Raw genomic sequence first — 16,859 nt, 5'->3', positions numbered from 1 at the left:
GAAAAATGAATTCCATGTCTTGAAATACTTTGTAGTTGCACAGAAGTCTGGAAACATAATGGAACTTTTTTTCTGTTGAGTCTATTGTGGCTTGTGCTGGAGAAGAATAAATGTACTGTAGATGTGGGCATACTGTTAAGTCTGTCATCAGAACTGTATTGATCACTAGCTTTAATCGTCAAATCAAGTATGGCATTTTGAAAATGTGGAAAATGTATAGAAACCTTAAACATCATTGTTAAATTTCTGATTTCCTGTCTCACAGTAGACTGATATCTTGACCACTCTCATAGATTTCCCATCACAACTCTTTTTCACACGTTTCAACAGAAAGTTCCTGTGTTTGCTCCCTTCGACCCATCTTCCCTGACCTTTAAAATTTTGTTCTCCCATACTACTGAGTCACGTCCGTGCGTTCACAATCAGCCCTAGATACTCAGCTTATTTGGAAAACAAAACAAAACAAACACAATTTATGCCTCTCGTTATTTTTAGCCAGCACATATTTCCTCCTCATTAGCTCTCAGTTGATTATTTTTAGTGTGCTGACTTCCAAGCAAACAGCTCTCACATGCAATGTGTGCAAGCACTCAGATAAAATAAGATGGAAAGAATGCTCTATAGAAAGTTTATATAGAAGAATATCTGTAAAATAAAATAGAAGTAGAATATATTGAAATTATTTTTTCCTTTTTAATGGGATGTAAACAAGCCTGTTTATCTGCAGTCAGAGGACCTATTTACAGTGTAAAACCATGACTCAGTCTGATAGTATAGTTGACTAAGCTTTATCTGGTACATTAAGTCTGTACTCACAAAGAGACACGTTTTTTTTATGATCTGATCACTGCCTGAAATCATGGCAGGTTCTAAATGTTTGCATTAGATTTAAAATTGTTTAATGGATTTTCTTTTTTTTTACTCGGGAATCTCTGTACTTAAGGATTTCTTTAGTGTTTCCTCTGGAATTTATTTCTGCGAAAGTTTGGAGAATGTTGATTACTGTTCCTGTCTCAAACCTGGTTCTTTTCCTGCTCTGAAAGCAGAGCAGGAAAAGAACCAGAGCCAGAGCATGTTTGAAAATGGCTCTTATGCACGCTTTTATTATGAAAAATGGGTCTATTCTGAATATGAGCCATGGTCTAATTTTTTTTCCAGCCAGAGTGGCTGGTTGACTGATTAGTGATACAGTTCATTGGTCTATTTGTCCAGCAGAAGAAACACCAGTTGCTTGAAATGTATGTGTCAGTTTGTATCAAAAGTAGACACAGGATTATTGTTTTTATTCCCAGTCCAGACATAAACAACAGCCTGTAGTCAAATATGACCTAAAATGTCTTTAATGTCAAGGTAGTAAATCTGTCTTACAGTGTAATTTAAGTATGCTTTTGTCACATTTATCTCTTCTTTTTCTATTGATGATCTTCTTGCTGTTAAAATGTTGTTCATATTTCTTGTTTTCACATATTTAGTGCTGTAGCGAAAGACAAGGACAAGCAGAGCTTCAAGCTGCGTGCAGGAATGGACAAGAAAATTGTCATCTATGTCCAGCAGACCTCCAATAAGGAACTGGCTATTGAGAGGTAAAATAAAGCACAAACACAAACCAAACACACAAGACATCTTCTGAATAGCTTCTGAGTAGCATTTTTTCGAGGCACTAGTTTATTATACAGTGCTGAATGTTGTTTTTGTTTTTGTTTCATGTATTATCCATATAAGTTATAACATCCAGTCAGTGATGAGACTACTTGGACCAAGCTGTGAAACTAGGCGATCTAGTTCTAAAGTGAAGCGAGATTCAGCAGTGGCATAGCTTGTTTCTCGCTTAAAATGTTTTCGGAAGTAGATTTTGGTGGATTGTTTAGATGGAATAACAGAAAGTTTATGAGCAAGCCGCCATGTTGTATGCTGAAACGACGAGCTGGATTTACCTGGATTATAGACATGACCACTGACTATTTGTATAACAATTTAGCCACAAATTCACAGACTGACCAGATACACGTTCCAGTCATATACTTGGTTTTGACCGGGTCTTGTTAAGTTTCTTCTCATTAACTAAGATGTAGCACTACTTTCACAAGATTTATTCTGAAATACAACAACCAAGACAACAGATATATCTCTAAACATGACAAAAACATGCGGAAATAATCTAGAGTAATGTAAAAAACCAAGGGAATAGAGGATATAACTTACATTTTTTGGTCACTCTGGAATTATCCTAAAAGGGAAATATCTAAGGAAAGAATCAGTCATGTATCTGTCAGACTGACCGAGGTTCCTCCATTCTACTTAAAACACGGGCAGACATTCATAAGAAAGGAATCACTCAGCTATAATTGAACCGGCGAACATCTTTACATCCGCGTGTCGGACCACGTCAGGTTTTAAGTGTTCCGGCACAGTTTTAAGATGGTGATTGATGCGAGGCCTCATTTTCCACAGTTTGATAAATCTACTGAAATGTAAACATTCCATCACTTTTTCGCAGACTTCCACTTTCACGGTGGTTTGTTATTGTTTGATGAACCCAGCGAAGGTGAAGATTGAAGGGCTGTGTTTAATATTCTCAATGTTCTGGTCTGTGTTAAAGGATCAGTCCAGGAAGCTATTTGCGGTAACTTGCGATAGTTAATAACTGGTTTTACTCGATATAGAGATTTATTGTTCTTGTTCCCGCTCTTGCTCCGTTCTTTCTTTTTTTTTTCTCTCCCTTTTTTCTTATGTAATCCTATTCATTTCACTTTTCTCTCTTTCTTGCATCTGTGTGTGTGTGTGTGTGTGTGTATGTGCATGCTTGTTTGTGTGTGTCATGTGCATTCATGTGTGTCTTCTTTCCAGGTGTTTCGGTCTCCTGCTCAGCCCCGGGAAAAATGTGAAGAACAGCGACATGCACCTGCTAGATCTGGTGGGTGACTGTTTTCATGTGTGTGTATATCATTGTGTGCTTGCGTTGTGTTTGCTTACTTCCTCCCAACTTGTGCCCCTTCAGGAGTCAATGGGAAAGAGCTCCGACGGGAAGTCTTACATCATCACAGGAAGTTGGAACCCCAACACGCCTCAGTTCCAGCCTGTGAATGAGGAAACGCCCAAAGGTAACAGCCAACAATCTGTCGAAAATTCACATAAAACAGAATGATTTTCAACAGTTATTATTTCCTTGGTTTATATTTTATCGGCTAGTTGGTTGTTTATTCGCACATATTTTCACACTAATATTTGACACATTTCTAAGCGCGGAAACCACTTTCCACTGGTTGCACAAAGCCTCAAATGAACTCGTGAAGGAGCAATTTATTGTAAAATTATAGCTACACTAAATAGGTATAGAGACTGTTCTTTAAAACTGTTAAAAATCATGTTGCATACAAGGTAGAAGCTAGAATAGGGGACAGACATTTACATTTCCTATGTCTGATCTGCAAAGCTAGGAATTTAAATGCGAAAACAAAACACCTTTTTAGTCTTAGTAGATTATCGTTTTAATAAGCACAATGTTGCATTCAACATATTTTTTTATTCAGTTTGACTCCCTTTGATTAAGCAGCTTGAGTTAAACTTTTTAACTAAATAAGTTTTTTTGCTTAAAGTTACAGTGTGTAGGATTTAGGGGGATTTATTAGCAAAAATGGAATATAATGTTCATAAATATGTTTTCATTAGTGTGTAATCACCTGAAAGTAAGAAGGTTTTTTGTTAGCTTAGAATGAGCCCTTCATAGCTACATAGGGAGCAGGTCCTCCTCTCCTTGTCCGCCATGTTGCACCGCCATGTTTCTACAGTAGCCCAGAACGGACAAGCCAAACACTGGCTCTAGAGATAACGTTCCGCGTTTTTTATGTTACCTGAAGGCCACCGTAGTTTCTCTGACACGCTTGTGAAGGGAGGGGTAAGCGGAAGTGTATTCAGTTAGATGCAATCTGCAACCTCACCACTAGATGCCACTAAAACCTACACACGGCTCCTTTAAGAAGACATAACTAATGAATGGGCTAATTAGCCTACCGATAAAATGATGATCTTCTAATAATCAAACAATGTAAACACCCATAAACTTATAATGTTAGCAGGTTATTTAAATAAAATAGAATATAAATAAAATATAAAATATTGCTTTTGATAGTCCGTAACAGCGTCAGTAATGTTGTTGATTAGGAATAAACTCTCTTATTGGAATACATTATTATTGTTTTTTTAAAATACTTTTCCATATTTATAAATGATCCAAGGGCTGGATTGAGGTCATTACAAGCTTCCAATTGAATAGGCCTACCGTACATCACACAAAACAAATCCACCTTCAAACACAATAAGTCAAACTCCAGTGTTCTCATAAATCACACAGTTGCAGGATTTGGTTTGAATATGTATTTTGTTAAAAGGTTGAATGGAAGTGGAAGCACTCACTGGGGATAACATTTTAGCCGTTTCTTGTTTTTCCAGATAAGTTCATGTACATGACGACAGCGGTGGACCTGGTGATCACAGAGGTGGAGGAGCCTGTCCGTTTTCTGCTGGAGACCAGGGTCAGAGTCTGCTCCCCAAATGACAGGCTGTTCTGGCCCTTCAGCAAGCGTAACTACACTGAGACCTTCTACCTTAAACTACGACAGGTATGTCAAGTCATGGCACGATTTTCCATCCGTGATTAAATAAATTCAAGTGATGGTCTCTGTGAATTGCACAAGATGTCAGCTGTGATCTGCAATGATGCAAAGCAATATGTTCATTAATACACTGTAGTTTTGTAATTTGCTAAGTAATATTTGAAAAAGATATGTGATAGATGTTTTATCAACCAATCCTTTCTCTTCAGATGGAGCGTAAGGAGCGTAAGAGTCCTGCCTCTGACACACTTTACGAGGTGGTGAGTTTGGAAAGCGAGACTGAGAGAGAGAAACGGAAGACCACAGCCAGTCCCGGCATCGTGCCCAGCGGGACTGGTACCACGGTCCCTTCACCACCTGAGGATGATGAAGAGGAAGGTAATTGGTTGCTGTCTTACTTTTTCCTCTTATAGGATTCTTATTTCATTAAAGGCACACAATACAGAAAAATAGCAAATATGTTATTAAAAATCAAATTCCTGATGTAGCGAAGGGTATAATTACTTTATATGAGCCATATGAAAATATCCTTTGCAAACATGACCACATAGAACCACAGAAAAAGCCTGACAAGCAGAACCATATGAAAATGGTTTTAACATTTTGAACCACTTGTTGTACTTGATCATGTCAGACACATAAACAGCCTCAAAGCAGACACTTAACTGGCAAGATAATATAAGTGTTTAACTCTGAAACGCTGAACCATTGTGGTGTCCTTGGTCAGGAATGACCTCGTTCAGAAGCACGGACCTAAACACAATAATAAAAGTATTACTGCCCAGCAGCAAGAAATCTAACAAGGTTGACCAGCATACAGCTCAGCTGAATTGCGCTGCATGCGCTCAGATATTTAGCGTTTAACATTTACATTTATATCCTGACTCGATGTACAAATGAAAACTCTACCCGTGGGCTGTGCCAGATATAGTCTTGCGGTCAACAGGAGTCAGAATCCCGTGGGAGATAAGACGCTGTGTTACAGAACTGTTTGTACTGTATCCTCACACAGTACTTAGCCAGCGGTGGTGTGTATATGTGTGTGTTTTTGTATTTGTGTGTGAATGTGGGAGGTAGCAATTAGAGAGCATAATCTAGGTACTTTTTATATCCGTCTGTGTGTTGGTCTTTGGTCTATTGGCCCTTTGGTACAGTTTGACCTCACTCCTTGGACTGCATGTTCATTGATGGTGAATATTTAGATGCCATAGTAGATAAAGATAGTGCAGCTTTTCAGCCGATACCATGAAGAGTTGAAATAAAAGACCCAACGATTTGTTTCGATCATATAATTCCACATCTAGATATGCATGTCGTCTATCGAAACAACAATAATTTATTTAGAAAGCTGCAGTTCAAGTTCAATATTATCATGACCACAGCTCAGATGCAGAAGACCACACAACATACAGTATAGAACATCATAAAATATTAAACCAGACGATAAGAGCCTGTGACATTCGTTATACACCTTAAAACAAAGTGTCTCTAAGTGGACGAGGGAAACTATCTTGGTAACACAAATAAGCAGAAAGTTTGTGACTGAACATCAATCTCCTTTAAAGCTGAAGTAGGCGAGATTGGAGCAAATATGATTTAAAAAAATATATATATATATTTTTATAAAACAGTCAGTATTTCCTGACAGTATGGCATGAGACCGGTAATCTAGAACAAAAAAACATGTGCCACTGTGTCATCCTGTGTCCTCCGGTGCTCCCAATGGCATCTCCAAGATTTTACAGACCGTAGGAAAACAACAAGTCAGAGCTGCTCTGGAGTCTGCCATCCAGCTGCTGTCTATGAGAGCCATGAGTCAATCACTCACGAACTCCGACCAAACGGTCAAACTAGGAAGCGCTGATCAAATATGAATCAATATTCTGTTGTTCAAAATGTTTTCATAAACATCTTGTAGTGTACTGTTTAGCTGTAAAATGAGAAAGTTTGTGACCCGACAGCCATATTGAGATCAGTTGAGGAAATACCGCTCACATGGCCGGAGCACAGCCAATAGGAACGCTCTCTCTCTCTCTGAAATGACCTGGGATTGATTAAAGTCTTCCGTCATGGGCTAGATTTTTTAAAGCCTGTATAAACAGAGCCATGCGGAGGTGCAAAAGTCTAGTTTTCTCTCACAAGAAAAAAATTGTAAAGAAAAACAAAAGAATTGTCGCCTACTGAAGCGTTAACGAGGAAACATCTACTGTATAGCTTAATTCCTCCCATTTATTTAATCATTTTCATTTCACATGCATGAGCTCTGGTGAATTGTATCGAATTAAGTTCATTTAAAGGGCAAATCTAAACATAGTAAGAAGAAAAAGGACAATAATGGATCTCACTTTGTGTTTGTACTTCCTGTGTGTGTCCAGATAATGACGAGCCATTACTCAGCGGGTCGGGTGACGTTTCCAAGGAGTGTGCAGAGAAGATCCTGGAGACCTGGGGGGACTTGTTATCCAAGTGGTAAGGCTTTGTTCCCTCGTTAACTTTGTCCTTCCTCTTCTATTGCTGCTGCTGCTGCTGCTGCTGCTGCTGCTGCTGCTGCTGCTGCTGCTGCTGCTGCTGCTGCTGCTGCTGCTGCTGCTGCTGCTGCTGCTGCGATGAATGTGCACATACACACTTACACACACACGCACATAAATATGTCATTTTTGTGTGTGGGGTTTAGCGGATGTACTGTATGCGAAAGAAAGAGCAGCAGGCAGGAGTTCTTGATAAGCAGCTTATTGAGGTGGCTTCCCTCTTCCATTACTGCATTTGTTTTTAATCAAAAGCTTGTGATGAACTGAATTGAAGCTGCCCGGACTTTAATTAGCTGTTAGTTAAGCTTCACACACACACACACACACACAAACACACAAACACACAAACACACAAACACACAAACACACACACACACACACACACACACACACACACACACACACACACAAACACACAAACACACACACACACACACACACACACACACACACACACACACTGCATAGCATGCCTCGGCCTTTCTTTCTCTCTGTTCTCATGTATGTTTTTCAAGAGAACAGTGTAATTTGGTTGAATTTGTACAATGCATACTACATATATAGATTATTTGGTTTATCTTATACATGTTTATCGTAATAAATCTAATTTCTTTTTTCTACATTATTTACTGTATTTTGGTGTATATAATGTCCTTTGTCAATGCCAAATGTTGACAGGAGTGTTAAAACATTGCATGTTTAAAGAGGTAATTGTCTCACTCTCCCTCTGTTAAAGATGACGCCTAACTAAAGAAGATAATCATAAGACAAGACTCTCATAATACTCGGCTTTGTGCGGGTGCTCTTGTGTGTGCTGTGGCATTGTGGGACGCAGCGCTCAGGGAGCACAAGAGAGGCAAATCACAGAAAGCCCTTTACAATCTTATGCCCCCAAGGGCCAGGCCTGGCATTACTTACGTCACATGCACGCACACATGCATGCACATACACGTACACAGTATACTTTTGTTCCCTCTCTTAGTTTCAACAGAAAATGCCACATATTGCATAACCTTACTGCTCGGAAACAAATAAACTAAACAAATTCAGAGAATAGAGAGAGATTAATTAAGAAAGGGGGGGGGGGAAGTGAGAGAATCATCAGGGATTCAGGGGTTTTCTGTCGGCTCCAGTCAGGCGGTAGTTGTTAGGTTGATACAGCTGTGCCTCCAAAATCACCTCTCTAATTCTGTCTCACTCGTGGGCTGGGAGATATCGGAGTTAATTTTGACGCTGCATACAGTGTAAAAAACTCTGTTTCGCCAACAGCTTTCACATTTAAATGTGAAGATGAGGAAGGAAGGAAGTTATTAAAATTTGCCTCTGTGTATTGTTGCTGTAATTTTCTAATGGCTTATTGTCTTCTATTGTCTATTGTTTTCCCATCCTGCTAAAAATAGTGCATGTATAAAAATAAAGCAAAACTAACGTACAATTATTGGAGAAAATAAATTTGAGAAAGAGTTTTCAGGGATACATAAAGTACAAAAATAGCACATAGTGTACATTCTGAAGCTGACATTTGAGTCATTGATTGATTGTATCCCTTGTGGGAGGTGAGACTGGAACTTTTTAAAGACTGCTATGCTCGTAAACCCTTATACTTGTGGTATTAAGTGATATAATAACTCCTCCTCACTGTCATGATCTTGGCCCAGCAGACCATCTGTAGAGATGATGATAGTCCTTTTTGGACACAATGTAAAGCCAATGAAAACATTGTTTCGGGTAGATATCGTAGGCAGGTGTGCCAGAAAGATTGCAGATGCAAGAACTCATGACATAAGATTAGTATGTCTTTTGATAAACTTTCATGGTTGACTCCTCCGCTCCTCTCCTCTCTCAGGCATATGAACTTATCAGTGCGTCCCAGGCAGCTACCAGCTTTGGTGCGGAGTGGCATTCCCGAGGCTCTCCGTGGGGAGGTGTGGCAGCTCCTGGCAGGCTGCCATAACAATGACCACCAGGTTGAAGAGTACCGCACTCTTATTACAAAGGTAAGACCACACAAAAGTATTGCCTTTGTTAAGATGGCCAGGACATACTAAAGTCCCATGAGCCCCTAATGTTGGTGGTGTAAGCTGTCCTTCAAGATGACTCATACACAAGTCCCCATAATTTAAGGATGCATCAGCAAGCTCTGCACTTCACTTCTGGTGATTTTTTTTTTGTCCTATCTGTTTATACACTTGGTTATAAGTTTGATCTCTTTAACTGAAACACATTTAATTCAAAATGATTCAATTTCTTGTTTTTTTTGTTGGCCAGAGCATATGTGTTGCCGTTATTGTCCTTGGCAGCAGCTCTTTAAACGTGCACCTCAGGGGCCAGTGATGGCCATGTTGCATAAATTTCTCTCTCATGTGCTTCAAACTTGTGATGCAAACCACTGCTGCCCTGTAGCTCATGCCAGCTGATCACTTTTGGTGTTATGCAAGTGAAAGGGTTATACATGTTTCTTCCCTTAAGAATTTTGCAGTGTGTTCATGGTTCTGTGATACAGAAGAGGATTAGGTCCACATGTGAAACAGTTTTTTTAGTTCTAAGTTTAAAGTCAGTCCTCTTTCGTAATATTAAAACTATTAATCCGTAACTTCTTATACAGTAACAACTAGGGCTGTCAATCGACTAAAATATTTAATCGCATGATTTTCCATAGTTAATTGTGATTAATCGCAAATTAATGGCACAGTTTTGATCTGTTCGGAATGCACCTTAAAGGGAGATTTGTCAAAGTATTTAATACTCTTATCAACATGGGAGTAGACAAATATGCTAGCTTTATGCAAATGTGTGTCTATATTTATTATTGGAAATCAATTAACAACACAAAACAATGACAAATATTGTCCAGAAACCCTCACAGGTACTGCATTTAGCATACAAATATGCTCAAATCATAACATGGCAAACTCGAGCCCAACAGGTAACAACAGCGGTCAGTGTGTCAGTGTGCTGACTTGACTATGACAAACTGCATATGATCATCATAAAGAGGGCATGTCTGTAAAGGGGAGACTCGTGGGTACCCATAGAACCCATTTTCATTTACATATCGTGAGGTCAGAGGTCAGGGGACCCCTTTGAATATAACCATACCAGTTTTTCCTCGCCAAAATTAGCATTTGGAGCGTTATTTAACCTTTTTCTCGACAAGCTAGTATGACATGGTTGGTACCAATAGTATCGTCACTCTTGCGTTAAAACTGAACCCGCTACAACCTCCAAAAGATAAAATTGTTAATGCGTTAAAGAAATTAGTGGCGTTAAAACGAATTTGCGTTAATGCGTTATTATCACGTTAACTTTGACAGCTCAAATAATAACTCAATAATGTTGTTGACGAAAAAAGTAAATGTATATGCAACTACCTGTTTATGAACCTCTGACAGTAAGGAATCATATATCATGAGGTTGGTTGAGTTTCTCAGCTGCAACAGTCAGAAAAGATACTTTATTTCTAATATTCAAATATGATGATTTCAATGGGGAGTATTTTTTAACATTAGCATGTCATAGCTGCTTGGCTTTGTTATTGCCTCTGCCTATGTGCCTCTTTTCTGCAGACATGTGTCTGGATATATGGTCAGTAATGACAGCTAGCTTTTCAGTTTGTTGGAAAATCATGGAGTGCATGTGTAGGTCTGTCTGTGCGGCCGTGTGTGAAAGAATCGGAGGTGACTTAACACTGCTGTAGATGGTTAGCCCCCCCCCTGCGCGCTGAGAACAGTGTGTTAGTCTATGTAATTTTTCTCTCGGCTGCAGTTCTGTCCACTGTTCTTATGTAAAGGCAACATCCCCAGGCAGCAAGCTGGGTCCCAGGTGGTGACAAGATGTTGGTCTTGCCCTTTCCTCCCCTCTGCTCTCCTCTCCCACTCTCATTTTCCTCACCCTCCCTCCCTGTCTCTTTTGCTCTTTTCCTATCTCTGCCTGCTCTTTATTTCGCCCCACATCTCTGGCATGAGATGTTGGAAAAATGTGGATACTAAAAGTTTAAAAAAAGAGGATTAAACTCAAATAGAAGTTTTACACCAAAAATAACATGGGAGCCATGCTGTTTTCTGTTAACATGAACGGTATGAATGGAATCTCAACTTTCACTCAGACAACAATAACAATGGATCACAATGCCACTGCATTGATAGCCATTGGACAGAAAGTTGGATAGGAATTTATTGCAGAAGCTCTAAAGCATTCCAGGTTTGTACGTCAGCCAACAAACACACCGAGAAAAGTGTGGAGAACCCGCGCAGCTTTATCTGACACTGACAGACAATTTGCGTGTTTTATTTAGTCTCCTTTGAGCAAGACAGGGCAAGGTAGCCAAGAGCAGTTAAAGGACAGACAGATGATAAATCTTATTCAACACAACAAGGTGTGCACAGAGTAAATTTCTTTAAATCAAACGAGAACTAAGACACCACACGTTTTGTTAATAAAATTAGCTCTAAAAGAGTATTGAACTGTATTGCATAACGATATGCCGAATATTATATGTGTTAATTAGGAAAGAATTGAATTCACATTAATGCTGGTATTGTTACTGGTACCAATTAAAGCTCATGTTCTCATGTAAGTACTATTTCTGTCTTTCCCTGTTCAGCGCATGTTTTAAAATACCATACTCATGTGCCAGCGCCTAATTTGTTTTGTGTTCTTCCTGTATTCAGCCTGTGCTTGTGTGTACCTCTTTGTGTACAGTATGTACATCATGTCCTAGCTAGTGCCCTCTTTTGTACCCTCACTCTCTCTGAACTTGGTGTTCATCCATGTATCTGAATGCAGGGCATTGATGAACATTTAACTGATACTTTCCCTACGGAGCCCTAATTAATTCCCCAATATGTGGTAAATACCGGAAGTACCAGTCTAATTTTGCATTAACAAAGCATAAGTTATAGTGAGTAGAATGCCAGTCGCACGGAGTTAGTAAGTCTGGGAAACAAATAATTGGTTACGAAAGATAACGTGACATAATGGCAGGCAGCTCTTTGTTATTTTGCCGAGGGGCAGTATTAATATTGTGACCATATTACAGCATAACAGTAATAAACTTACTACCAGTTAAGTGTTGCTCAACCTTCAAATAAATTGACAGAGTGTAGCCTATGAATTACATTTTTTTTTTTTCATTTTATAAGCTGTAGTTTGGTGGTAATAATTGAAATAATATTGAGCTATGGATATTATAGTATACATAATCCTGTTAAAAAAACGTTCCAAACCTTTTTTGCATCGTAGACTGTTTTCATATTGGCAATGTTGTCGTGGATGGGCCAACGGTGAGAGGGATGGTGGAAAATAATAAAAGGCAAAAGTAATAAGTTTGTTTATTTTAACAGAACTTGAGAGCTTGTTGCAACAGTAATAGGAGCACATCACAAGTAGTTAAGTGGGTGATGATTGACTGACTACGTCCTGTGTTGATAACTATCTTTAGTTTATAATCAGTATCATGTTGTCGTGGCCCAGTAGCGTGTTAAATGTTAAAGTCTCAGTGAAACAGAAGTTAGAGCATCTTTAGCTTCTGTACTGTGAGTACTGCCCAGTAGAAGCAATATACAGTTACAAGAGGGATTTAAATCAAACCCTTCACATTTGATTGGACTGCTAAACAGTGGTTTGGTTGATGGTGTTGAGTTATATCGTGTTACTGCATGATAGTCAAAGGTGTTTCAACCGCTTTTTTACCTACATTAGTGAGGCAGAATATTCTAAATGTCTCCTAAGATGTGTATTATGAGCATACGCACATACGGATATGTGTAGTGTAGACACAATGTGATCAGGTAAACACAGGACCGGTCCCCAGACCTGCTGCGCCAGCCTCCTGTGTAGAGCAAAAACAAGCGCCCACATCTATCTGCGTGTCTCCGTCTGACCCACATAATGACCTGTATGCCTGCCTCTCTGTCTATCTGTCTCTCTATGTAATCGTTTGTATTTGCGTACGCCTGACTCTGACTCTCTCTGACTTCTACCTAGACCTGTTTGTGCTCCTGTCAACTTGTGTATCTTCCTGCCTCTCTCTGTATGCCTGCTCATTTGTGTTTTTATTTTTGTCACACTGTCCGCTTGCCTCTTTCTCGATTCTGTCCCGCTGTCTTGTCGGACCGACGTGTTTGCTTCTTTCCTTTTCTGTGTGACTGCTTGTCTCTCTGTCCCATAGGTTTATGTGTGCATTGCTTGTTCTGACTTCAGCTGAAATGTAAACACTTTTAGATGTTTTTTGTAACCTTCCTTAAAGCCAGTCTCCCACTTTAACACACAGTAAAATACCAGAAGAAAGAATCATTTTTGCAGTTGTGAACAAACTGGAACATTGTATATCTTATTATTATAATGTTTTGTGACTGTGTTAACAGCTCTCACAACCTTTGACTGATTCCGGTATTTATGTGCTAGCTCTGGCCTCATCACCGTGGAGACCGCAGAGATAAACATCATTCATTCTGGGATATAAATCATAGTGTATTAGCTGTCCAGTTCCTTTGAGATTCTTTTCATTTCGATTCCTACAAGGCATTTCCTAAGATGAATAAAAACTTCAGTTAGGAGATCAGTTGACCCGTTCTTTTAACGTTTTTGCTATTATGCTGATACAGAAGTTGGCACAGTGTGACTGCTTATTTTTATATTTATATGAAAACAGAGCTGTCAGGATTATGAGTCACCAGCTGGGTGGTGGTGGATTGTGGGTGTTCATAATAATCAGCTGGAAGTCAGCCAGTATGGCAGTTGCAAGTTAACTATCCCATTCTTTTAATAGTGTTTAGCTTAGCTTGTCAAGCAGACAATATGTTCCATTTTTTGATGACTTATTCATTTTGTGTTATATAAGTAAAAATAGAGAACATTTTCTGGTAATCCATGAATCACCGGTGAAGCATTAATTGTCTTCCACCCTAACAATAACTACAGCAACGTCAGTAAAGCGCAATCATGATGTCAACATGACAACCATTGACTGTATATAAAGATGGGGGCGATCCAGATGTTTTGGCTTCACTTTTGTGGAGCGGTTATGTTGTCCATCTTTATATATAGAGCTATGATAACAACACATAAATGTAATCCTCAACTTTTTTCTTTCCCTTAAACTCAGACATGCTTTTACAGGCATTTAAGAGCGTTGTGTTGTTGCCAGATTTGTGTCAGCTACGGGACGCCTGTCCTTCGTTGGTTCACAAGCTGCTCAACCAGGTGACCGTGACAGTACATCACGCTCTTCCTTCTTCCTCAATTCTCACCGCTCCCTCTTCTGATTTGTTCTTGCAATATTGTATGTCTTTCACCACCTCCACCTCTTCCTCCTCTCACCTTTAATGAGCTCTGTGTTACCTTTGAGTCCCCTCCTCATCTTTTTCTCCTAATCCTCCTCTTCTTCCAACCCCTTTTCGTCGTACTGTCATCTATTTTTAGCTCCTCGTGTGGTGGGCAGAGGAGGTGCGTGAAAGCATGGGAGTGTGTCTGGATCGCGGGGGAGAAAGGTGCACGCCGGTGTGTGTGTGTCTGTGTGTGTGTGTGTGTGTGTGTATGTGTGGGTATGTTTGGGTCTCCATCACGCTACATCAAATTGCACCGCACGAGACACAGTCTTCAGGAAGCCATTAGGATGAGGATGTAGCAGCACTAAATCTTTTCTAATTTTAGTACAACAATCTGAGTTAAATGTAATCAGCACATCATAGGATCTAAAAATAACTCAGTTGGTAATTTTCCTTGCGGAGATACAGTAGGCTCTTTACAGAAGGGCTGAAGGAGACTTGCTAGAGCTAACCTCTTTAAGAAAATTGAATAAAAAGTGTTCAACTCATTCCTTTAGAGCACCTGCAATAAAAAAGCTGGCTGTTAATATTGTTGGAGATTAAAAGATGTCTGGTGAGGTCATGCTACTTGGGTATAGCTGACTGTGTCAAAGCAACTCTCGTGCTAAGTGGAGGCACAGCATCCGCTGATGCATACACAATCAGGAGCAGCTGCATATCTGTTTAGGGGCTTTCAGGCCAAATAGACCATGCACAAATACATGGACAAAGTTACTGTTCAAATGCGAACATTCTTTGATGTGCAAAGTATATATTAATCTGACAATATTTGGATCTTGCTTGTATTTTGCTTACATATAGTATGTTGGCTCTGGTACAACCATAAGAATATTTGGTAACGCTTCATTTTACAGGTCCGCAAATTTCATGGTAATTAGGTGATAATTAGCAAGTAACATATTTGAAATTTCTTTAGAGTTACTGCCAAATTACTCCAATATTTACCTCAAAATGTATCGCAAATTACTTTATTATAAACATTATTTAATAATTATAAAACAAGTAAAATGCCACGTCAGGCTAGTAAATCTAACAACTCTCTCTATAAGGCAAGTGGTAAAAAAAAAAAAAGTAGAAGAATAAAACATTGTTTTTTCCGGAGCTGATGATGGAAGTAGCTAAGGACTGAGCCATCTTGCATCTTTCTTATCTCTATTGAGAGCTGCACATGTGCAGAACCGATAGGCTACTGGTAAGAAAATGAAGGTGGGTAAAGACAAAGTTTATGCGCTGAAGCACAAGCAAGCATTTCAATTATCACAGGAGTTTAGTTGGGTGGCGTTAGATGATGTGGGCGAAACTCCAGATTAATTTACCTAAATAAAGATTAAACATGACAATTAACTTAAGTCTTTGTTGTTATTTGATAACTGCTAATAAATAAAACAATTTGTCTAGGGTCAAGTAAAAATTTACTCCGGGCAAGTCGATTTAAAAAAAAAAGGAAGAAGAAAAAAAAAAAAAAAGATTAACATTGAACCCTTCTTAGTACTGTAGATTTACAGTCTCTCTCTCTCTCTCTCTCTCTCTCTCTCTCTCTCTCTCTCTCTCTCTCTCTCTCTCTCTCTCTCTCTCTCTCTCTCTCTCTCTCTCTCTCTCTCTCTCTCTCTCTCTCTCTCTTTCAAAGACACATGCACTCATAAAGTTGCAAAGTTAAACAGAAAAAACCCACAAAAACCCACTTTTATATCTGGAAAGACCCTTGAAGAAAGTAGGTCATTTGTATAATGATACATGATATAAGTACCAATTTTATACAAGGCGTACATTGTAAAAGGCAAGAGTACTGTGTGTACTAAGTACTGTACTGTGTGTGTGCGCTTATTTTTGAATGGGATGTTATTTAAGTAAGATGTACAATTTTCCAGTATTAATAATAAACCCTCTTTGCCGTTGAGGTTGTGAGTTCATTCACCTTGAACTAGACTAATGCACTATGGCAATAGCATATTTATCTTGCAATGGTGTGTTTTTTTTTTCAATCAGCGATCTTATGCGCGTCTAATTATGTCATTTTATCTCGTTCTTTTTCTTTGAAGTTCTTTCTCATGATTTAAAGCAATGCATTTCTCAGTCAGGCTTAAAGTGGCCTAAGAAAATGTTAATTTTAGCATCACTACATTTTCTATTTCTTATCTGAACTTGCCAAACATCCACCATTGAATTGCGCCTTTCAGTCTCTCCTTCACTCGCAGTTACTAATTGCATAATTACTTGATGCGTTAGTGAATCAGCTGCTAATTACTCAAAGGCTGTCAGCGTAAATTAAATTATGATGCGCTGTGCTTTCATGTATTGAAATCTGTCTCTCAGTCTCGTTAGGCTTGTATGTTGCTGCTGTTTATTATTAGTAGATTACAAATATAAAAAATTAGTAAACTAGAAAAAAT

The 16,859-nt window shown here is 38.9% G+C and overlaps 1 protein-coding gene across 4 annotated transcripts in view; it reads left to right on the top strand.

The window, feature by feature from the left end:
- The window catches only part of rabgap1 (RAB GTPase activating protein 1), an 84,393-nt gene that overhangs the window by 25,911 nt on the left and 41,623 nt on the right, over positions 1–16,859 (top strand). For all 4 annotated transcript variants that reach the window (XM_074617230.1, XM_074617229.1, XM_074617228.1 and 1 more), the window contains 7 exons: positions 1,473–1,583; positions 2,848–2,914; positions 2,999–3,101; positions 4,450–4,619; positions 4,823–4,991; positions 6,989–7,082; positions 8,988–9,138. In XM_074617230.1, coding sequence (XP_074473331.1) covers positions 1,473–1,583; positions 2,848–2,914; positions 2,999–3,101; positions 4,450–4,619; positions 4,823–4,991; positions 6,989–7,082; positions 8,988–9,138 — 865 coding nt within the window. The remainder of the gene's footprint in view (positions 1–1,472; positions 1,584–2,847; positions 2,915–2,998; positions 3,102–4,449; positions 4,620–4,822; positions 4,992–6,988; positions 7,083–8,987; positions 9,139–16,859) is intronic.

This window comes from Sebastes fasciatus, chromosome 19 (assembly GCF_043250625.1).
Source record: "Sebastes fasciatus isolate fSebFas1 chromosome 19, fSebFas1.pri, whole genome shotgun sequence".
NCBI lineage: Eukaryota > Metazoa > Chordata > Actinopteri > Perciformes > Sebastidae > Sebastes > Sebastes fasciatus.
This window is presented reverse-complemented; position numbering and strand designations above follow the sequence as displayed.